We start from the raw sequence: 8,998 nt of genomic DNA, 5'->3' as shown, positions 1-8,998 counted from the left end.
CAGGACTTCCCAACCGCTGCTTCTACAAGCTCTTGAGTTCCAACAAGCGCCGCCCATGGATGCAGAATGATTTGCTTGTAATTTCAAATTCTTAACAGGAAGGTCTGGTAATGGCTAGTTTTATTTAACATATGGCCTTGGGCCTTACCGTGGAAAAAAACTGACATCAACCCAGTGTACATGGCCTAGCTATATTTCGACATACCACATACGTGAAGCATATTTATGGCGTCCATCCATTATCCTCTTTGCAAACATGAAAAACAGACAAATTCTTGGGAGTTACAACCTCAGTAACAAAATGTAGGACGTTTTATTGAAGTCAACTACACCAAAAAACGTCTTATATTTCGTTACAGAGTGAGTAGAAGATAACAGATGAAACAGAGTGATTTCACTATGACCGACCAACACCCATTATTTGAGCCAATCTGAACTTAAAGTACATTTGACACTCGTTGGCTCTGTCTTATGCATAACTTGTCCCGCCAAATTTGCCCCCCAAATGTTGTCTCAAGTTTAATTAACCCCATGGTGCATATTGTTAAGGAGTTATGATGGTTTATTACGCACAAAATCTTCGCCTCTGCATAAACAAATTAAGAAGCAGTAAAATGGTGAGGCAGGCAATGCAGTGATAAGCCAATCCAAGCAAAAAGAGAGGGAAGCAGTTGATCTTACGTGCAGCTTTGACAAGATAACTTCCTCTACTGAGTCTGCAATTTCTAGTTGCTTCATCACAGTAGCCTGCAGAACCTGATTAATGGAAGGGGATATTTTTTCATATTACATTTGAGATTGGCGGGAAGATATATTTGGTAATTCCCTATATGGAAATAAAGATAATTTCCAAAGGATGCATGATGATTGTGCCAGTTCTTGGTACTAAGTAATAATAAAGATAAAGCTTACTTTCTTTGTCCTTTCGAGGTCAGATTCGATACATTTGATCCTATCCCATGAATCCAAGAGGGAGCGTTCTTTCTCCAGGGGAATCTCTGGGGGCTTGCTGCCGAGCTCATCAACCCGACCCTCGAGTTTCTGAAGGCGCTCAATGACAGGACTGACACGGTCCACACTGAACGCTTCAACTGCTGGATTATCACCAGAGATGGGTTCAAACTCAGGAGCTGGAGGTAGTGGGTTGTTGACAATCGTTGTCTCTGGCTGACTGCATACTGTGCGTAAGAAGGTAAAAACTCTAACAACCAGAACCAGCAGTAATCTGAGAAAACGATAGAATTTCCCTTCCTCCGGAATCTCTTTGGGTACTAGTATACCACGACTGTTTCTTGAAGAACCTAAAGAGAGTAAAAAAAAAAGAACAAACATGAGAAAATCTTGAATATTTATTCTCAAAATTCTTAGTTCAGTGCACTGTCTGTTCATTTTCATACTAATAGTAATATATTCAGTGGGAATTAACAAACTAAACAAAATTTTATAGGGAAAGAGCAAAAATAGCAGATCACTTTATATCTGCATAAAGTGACCTCAGAAGACCACAAGTATAAATACCTGGAGTGTTTTGTGTGCCTAAAGGCTGGGCTTGTGCTCTTACTTGTGGGGCACTGCTTTTATCTGGCATTGATCCTCCTCTGCCATAATCGACTGTTTTGTCCACCACCACAAAGTGATCATCGCAACTGTAATAAGCCGCAGACTCTCGTGCTCTCATCTGCATCTGTGTAAAACATAGGAGATTCAGAATTTTGAGGTAAAAATTTAGGAGATTCAGTATACGCACATCAATCATTTGTATATTCAGTATATTCAGGAGGAAAGCTCACTTCTTCACGAACTGGAGCTAGTCGACTGCACCCCAATGTGCTTCTCATCATAGGAGAACCTAGATCATCAACATCTGATCCTGACTCAGCTGTTGACGTGTCACTGTTTCTACCCTGTTATTCGCAATGAGAGAAAGAAAAGGCAAATTGTTATGGACGCCAAGATGAACATTGCTGATGAAACCACAAAGGGTTCCAATTTTTAATAGGCACAATCAATACACATTACTTTTCTTTTTTCTGGAAACTGAATATCAGTACTGCAAAGAAGTGCATGGATTATGGTTAACTGTGAGGATAGGTAATCACGCCAACATGTGGCGTGTACCCTATAATCAGCTTCTTAAAACCAATAGGTCCAGAGAACTGGTAAGTTGCTCACAATGTTTACACCAAAACAAAAGGTTTCAATCATATGATGAGTAAGTAAATAACAACCCCGCAAAAGAAAAGTAAATAACAAATAGTGGTTCTAAGTACTGAACTTGCCTTCAAAAGATGTAGCCTAGCAAATGAACCCCTTCGTTGCTCGATCTCAGATAAGCGTCTTGTATGCCTTACAAACTTTGCTTCTTTGTTATGTGCAACCTACAAGCAAACACATAGTACTGCAGTTGAGAATGCTGTTGTATATCATGTATGAAAGACGTGATGCTGAAATTGCGAGGAAAAGAAAACTTTGCAAGAAATTTAACGAAAGCATATCAGGAGTTTCAAATTTAGTGGTATATTCAGCTGGACCGGACACCGTGAATTGCGTGCAGTAATATCCTTTTAAAGAAGAAAGACCAATTCACAAACTTGCCCAGCAGTTGGGAAGTACATCGCCTTGAAGTATGCCCAATACAAAGCTATTTTTGGTATTTCATATATTTACCACTACAAAGCTATTTATGGGATTTCATTTATTTATGATAATCTTTGTCAACATGGCATTGTCAAGTTCTTAATATTCAAAAACTCAACTGAAAATCTAAGTTTTCAGAAAAGCAACTACGGAGAAGCACATATAATGCAAGAGAAATAAACCAAATTCACCTTCATAATGTTAGGATCATTCCATGGACCTTTGTTAGACTTGAGGCATCCTCCCTCACCAGCACAAGTGCATGTTCCACCCAAAAATTCAGGAAGTTGGCTGCAAATAGAAAAAAGAAGTGTTCAGTCAAAGGTAGCAGGAGAAAGCTTTTTGATCAATAACATTATACCAACTTGTTGTAAATGAGAAGTGCACCTTCCATCTATTACTTCAAGAAGCTTGCTTTGGAATTTTGTTCCCAAAACCTAAATTTGAGGATTCATCAGAATTATTTATTTGAAAAGAGGAAAATAACAGCAGACTCGTGCTCACATGTATCTTTGAGACCGTTTTAGGGTCAAGAAAACCTTTCACTGAATTCCATAGTAGCTTGAAACCACCGCCAGCATTTACAACAAACATCTGATGCAGTGTCTGAGCATACATGTAAAGTGTTAAACAATGTGGCACCAAGTATTGAGCAAGATAAGAAACAAAACGTCGGCATACCTCAGGATAATAATCACTGTCTATTTTTTGCATTCTAGTTAGCATTTCCCTTGCTGTTTTGCTGAAGTTTTTGAAACCCTGCAGCATAATATAGTGGCAAATGTTACCATGCAGTCTTTATACAAACTATTTTGGGTCCCAATTATTTTGTTGACAAAGTTAGTCTTGTACATAGAGATAAGACCCTGCGAATATGGAAAGAACCATCATACCACGCCTTCAACATCTAGTATAGTGGTTGTAGAATCAATATGCCTTTTCGCTGCGATAGAGCATGCTGGAAACTTGTCCAAGAAGGCTCTCTCAAACTCTTGCACATGATACTTGATGTAGCGGTCAACTGTGGTGATGTTCATCAGTTTATTTGGGTCAACTTTCCCTAATCTCTCGATGTATACTGGCCTTCCTTGCCTGTCAACTCCATGATAACCCTGAGGATAATAGGAAAGCACCTCGTCTAGCTCTTCAAAATGGAAGTCCTACAGGATTCAGTTGCCAATGGCAAGTGTTGGTTATATTGTTGAGAAGAAGTAAAATTCTGTTTGAGATTAAAGATAATTTTCCATCTATAGGCCAGCATGCATCATTAGTCTCACTCACCTCGAGTATTGTATCCGCACCGAATTCTTTTCTCCACTGGAGCATCTCAGCCCACATATGAATGGCCTTCTCAGTGTCAAATTTCCTTGCCTTCAAAAACCTACAGTATATATAAAGGCAGGGAAATTTTAGACTTGTAGCATAATTAAAACAGGTAATTCTCTGTCCTGCTTCGGCAGCTCTTTCTCTGCTGCTGAGTTATGTTGGAGCACCAACCTCAGCAACATGTGATAGTCATTTTGCTTGTCACATAGCAAGTTCCTGCTCAAAAGCTCTTGCTGAAATGTAAACACGGCACGCTCCTCCTCCTCATCTCTGACGTCTTCAATGGTGAAGGAAGAAGCCCGATGCTCCACCTTCCTCTTCCCCCGCTTCTTGAGCGAATGTGTGAGCTTGCTTGATGCATTCAGCGCTTTCTTCTTAAGTGACCCGCCAATGGACAGCCTTCTCCTCTCATCCTCTGAGTTCTCCACGTCTGACCTCCGGTCTTTTCGCTCATCGAATAAGAACAGACCCTCCGTGCTCTCCGACCGTCGCCGCACTTCATGCAAGACACGTCATTACAAATTAGTAAACAGATCAGCAATGCAAGACAATATGCATACTTTCTTTTTCTAAGAAAGACTATACCTGACATTTTGCTGGAAGCAGAGTAGACTGAGTTTACAGGTTGGGTGGCTTCTGTTAGGCAATTATTATATTATATTGTCATCTTCATCCACACAAATGCACCTGGAATGGAGTAGACATCGAGCAGAGTATCATGAGAATATATGCCTGTCAGACTTTAGAGTACACAAGAACACTATCTAAATTTCTTTGCATAAATGTATCATGAGAACATATGAGTGCTTGTCAGACTTTAGAGTACACAACAACGCTATCTAAATTTCCTTTGCATAAAGGTACCATGAGAATATATGCCTGTCAGACTTTAGAGTACACAACAATGCTATCTAAATTTTCTTTGCATAAAGGCCTTCTTTGGCATGAAATTAATGTTCTTGGTAGAACATGAACTGCCTTTGTTCAGACGTTACTAACAGGAAAATGAAACTTTCACCATTAATGTGAAAGGAATCGATCGGTAGATTGATGGTTACAGGTTGCACTACTAGTACTACTATACAGATTAAAGAAGCATAAAAATGGCTTGCAAAGGGGAGAAAGAATCATCAAAATGTGTGCACGTCTGTCAGGTTACCAGAAGGAGCTGCGGTCAACAAGCAGCTTTTGACCAGAGTTAATCACTGAAATTGCTCAGCGCAAATTAAACCATTCACATTTAGCCATGTGAGTACTTATTACTCCATTGACTACGTTTTTAACAAGTAATTTTTGTTTGAGAAGTAAAAAATCCGTAGCAAAATCGACTGAATTTGTATGATGAGGTAAACAACTTGCCAGTGAACCACCTAAACAAATTCTATGTTGTAAACTGCACAAAGATATATTTAGAGATGGCCACCCTGCCTTTGGCCAAACCGAAGGAAGAAGAAAACTGCAGCAAGATTTGCATGGAAGCCCCAACAAAACGAATAGCTGCTCTGCTCTGAACTTGGATGCAGGGGATCCACTAATCAACAGCAGAACAATCCTCCACGGACTGAACAATCGACGTCTAAAGGTAGCACAAATCATAGCTAAACTCTTGTGGCGCCCAAGAGGTTGGGAGGAAAAACCAGGAACTGAATCAAATTGGATTCATCCGACAGCTCTCAGAGTCGGGACTCGAGAGACAGACGACAGACAGACAGATTCAGTTCTACGCCGTCAGAGGAAACATAAAAACAGGAAGGCCCGCATGGCGGATGAAAATCAAATTAGGAAACAACCCGCATTGGTTCTCTTGTCACGCTTTGGACCGCAAACTGCTCGCCAAATTCCCGCGATTATGCTCCCCGATTGACGGAGCTTGGAAACATAGCGCGTGCGGAGGATTTCATTCCATTTTCAGAGAGAGAGAGAGAGAAGACCATGGCGACAAACAGAGTCTGTGGCAACCAAGAAGAAGGATCGCCTCACCTTGGGGGCGGAACCAAGGGCCGAATCCCGGTTCTTGGACCGCAGCGGCAACCGAGGAATCTGCGATGCCTGCGTCCCCGCGCGCGCGCAGACAAAACCGAGGAGGAGGAGCTCGAATGATTGGGAGAAGGTGGAGGGGGAGGAGGAGAGGCAGACAGGTTGGTAGCTGTGGGATGTTCGCTTCTAACCAACCTGCTGACTGGCGGGGTTGATAGAGACGCTCAACCGGAGAAGAGAAGCTTCTTGCTTTCGCCGTATAAAACTATGCAGTACTAGTAGGAGCTAATGTAATTTCTTCTTGGTCGCCAAGTGGTGTGGTGTGGTGTGGTGCCTGTCTACACATTCATTCGTCGACGCGGGCCAGGGCGGACCGGCTTTAGCTTAAAGTGCCGACCCCGGAATAAAGCCTTTGATTTGATGGTGGGGGGCGCTTTTGCTTTGCTGGCGTGCTGCGCTCTTCCCCTCGGATGCCGCACCGTGTCTTCCATTTTTCAATTCTCTCTCCGTAATAAACACGCCTTTGGATAGATAGTAGCAGACTTTTAGCGTTGGGTTTATCAAAAATGAGTTTTTCGCCGATCTTTAACACACACAAAAAAACGGGAAACGGTTTTGCCGCTTTTCATGTGAATAATCAGGTTATACAAAATTATGTTTGGGTTAAAAGAAAATGCAGACCAGTCTATCCTATTCCTTGTTTTCTAGGGGTGCGGCAAAAGCCTGGTGCTACATGTAGTTCCTATTCACGTTATGTTTGGCTAAAGTGCCGACCATGGAACCACGGTTCCTATTCCCCGTGACCTCTCATGCTACATACTAGTTGCTGTTCAAATTATGCCTGGTTAAAGTGCAGACCAGCTGACATTGGTGTATTTGTATGGCGAAAAGTCGGTTAGGGATTTCATGCCTCTCGTCGACGCCGGCGCTGGTCTGCTTCGTCTCCTATGGCCTTAGGGTCATGGAGGCGCGGTGGACCGTGGCCCTTGTCGGCGGGAGGGCTCCTGCTTCTTTTTTAGTGACAATTTTCAGTTCAGTTAGTGATTATGTGAGGTAGCGGTGGCTCCATGATGATATAATAAACCCCTCAGACCCAGCCCTCATCCTGTTGGTGCATCTAGAGTTCTCGGATAGCGTGTGGAGTCGTGTCTCTGACTGATCTCACGGGATTCGGTCGGCGCTGGTGTTCGGTGGATCTGTTTGGATCCAGTCTTTGTTCATGCGGCGTCAAGTAGGACCTTTCTTATCTGAACTACTCTTATCGACGACGGTTGTTGTTCTGATACATTGGTCCTTCAAGGCTTTAGTACCACGACTTTCCGCATGTCTACTAAACAAGGTTTGCCCGGAACCAGCAAGAGAGGGGCGATGATGGTCAAGCGTCTTTGGCTTGTTCCAGTGCTTGTAGTCGTCACTAGACGGTCTACGAAGTTGGTTGTAATTTCTATTAGTTTTGGCGTTCTTTGTACTGGCATAACAGATGATGAATGGATTGATGCTGGATCCATGGTTCCTATTCCCCGTGACTTCTCATGTCACAAAAAAATTAGGCCACCGGCTAAATCGATCGAACGAATCTCGAGAGACCATCTCCCATCAATCGCACCCAAAGACTATGGCCGTCCAATCCTCCTCCTTGAGAAGCAATGATCATGTATGGATCCAACTGAGATTTTGTGATGTGATACTCATGAGATCACCGCATCGCGAGGTAGCGGGAGTTGATGGAGGCTTCACTGAGACCCCTAATAGGAAGTGTGGAAGGAGGTGGTCGCCCACCGTGATATGTGCGCCGACCAACGAGGACGCATGTCGGTGTAGAAAACTGGCAGATCCCAGCATAGAGTTTCTCATGGGACGAAGCGTGCATAAAGGATCCGAATAGGTACACACTGGACAAGGCTTACCAAGGTTCAAGTCCTCGTGGTGAGGTAATACCCTATATCATGCATGTCCTTGTATTGATGTGCCTCATACAAGGGAAACATATGTTAGATGCTGTCTTGGGTGGCTCATTCCCCCCCTTACATTGGTGAATGAGGGGTACAGTTACACGGGCCCAAGTCGGTCTACATGACTTGTTGCCAAGTTATTCTACTAATACATCTCTCTCGGAATACAAGTGGTTGGCGCCGTCTTGAGGCCGGACTTCTGGGATGCCTCGTGACTTGGGAGGCCTCACTTCTTGGAAGCCCCATGGCTGGGAGGGGCCTAGGCCGTAGGTAGACCTTGAGACCACAAGGACTTGAACCTAGGTAAATCTAACACGTATTAAACATGAACAGTACATAATTATTACATAGTTCATCAATCCGCAATATGAAATTAAACACAAATAATACATACTTATTACATAGCTCATCAGTCCGGAAACCCACGACTATCTTGTTAGAATTTCGTCAAACATGTTGCGCGCGCCGAGCTCACTTTCCGCCGTGAGAGGAAGATAACAAGAGAAGGAGGCAACATGTTGAGGGAGGGCAAGGGAAATGCAAGGCTCGTCAACCACCGCAAACTCATAGTGGTTGCGACAATCGCTGCCGACCTCGTGTATGCCTCTTGTCTCCAAATCAACCACGACCAGAGCGACACGGAGGCAGAGCACCTCCTGACTCGACAGAGGTGCCGCTACCTTAGAAGAAATCGAGGCGTGGTGCGGGGAAATTGTAGGCAGCGCCGAGGGTTGTGGTGGGTTGACGCTTGCCGGAAGAGCGTCAGGAGGGAGGTGGAGGCAGGGGAGGGTCACCAGAGGCCCTACAGCAGAGTCTAGCCTCTAGAACATGGTAGGGACGTTGACGGGAGGTCGGGGGGTTGGGAGGGGCGGTGGTTCGCGCAGGGCCAGTTGGCCCTTCCCGCCATAATTTGGGTAGAATGGGGGGAGATACCTTTTTGGGGTCTTTGGGAGTGAAAAAAGCAAGAACTTGTTCTATTTTGAGTATACAGCTGAAGCTTATTTTGGGGCTAAATACCCACACTTTCAGTTTTTGGGTATCTCGTGATACACATCGGTCGCCTGATCTTTTTAAAAGATCAACTAGTCACAGGCCGTCCGATTTAC

At 43.7% G+C, this 8,998-nt stretch overlaps 1 protein-coding gene across 1 annotated transcript; it reads right to left on the bottom strand.

Moving 5' to 3' along the window:
- Positions 1-209: 209 nt before the first annotated feature.
- LOC119366024 (phosphatidylinositol/phosphatidylcholine transfer protein SFH6-like) lies at positions 210-6,215 on the bottom strand. The gene is made up of 15 exons (XM_037631679.1): positions 5,944-6,215; positions 4,549-4,650; positions 4,135-4,459; positions 3,919-4,018; positions 3,531-3,797; positions 3,319-3,396; positions 3,142-3,243; positions 3,025-3,074; positions 2,829-2,928; positions 2,280-2,378; positions 1,791-1,904; positions 1,519-1,684; positions 913-1,301; positions 682-756; positions 210-586 (listed from the first exon to the last, which is right to left on the bottom strand). The coding sequence occupies exons 2-15, from the start codon at positions 4,553-4,555 to the stop codon at positions 566-568; spliced, it is 1,893 nt and encodes a 630-aa protein (XP_037487576.1). The 5' UTR covers positions 4,556-4,650; positions 5,944-6,215; the 3' UTR covers positions 210-565.
- Between the last annotated feature and the right edge of the window lie 2,783 nt (positions 6,216-8,998).

The sequence above is a fragment of the Triticum dicoccoides genome, chromosome 2B (assembly GCF_002162155.2).
Source record: "Triticum dicoccoides isolate Atlit2015 ecotype Zavitan chromosome 2B, WEW_v2.0, whole genome shotgun sequence".
In the NCBI taxonomy this organism is placed as follows: Eukaryota; Viridiplantae; Streptophyta; class Magnoliopsida; order Poales; family Poaceae; genus Triticum; species Triticum dicoccoides.
Note: the sequence above shows the minus strand (reverse complement) of the source record. Positions and strands in the feature narration are given on the sequence as shown.

Excerpts from the sequence above, each read along its gene's own strand:
- LOC119366024 (XM_037631679.1), bottom strand. Across the intron at positions 3,397-3,530 it reads TACTAGATGTTGAAGGCGTG|GGTTTCAAAAACTTCAGCAA; the intron begins GTATGATGGTTC and ends ATTATGCTGCAG. Across the intron at positions 587-681 it reads TTATCTTGTCAAAGCTGCAC|AGGCGAAGATTTTGTGCGTA; the intron begins GTAAGATCAACT and ends TTGTTTATGCAG.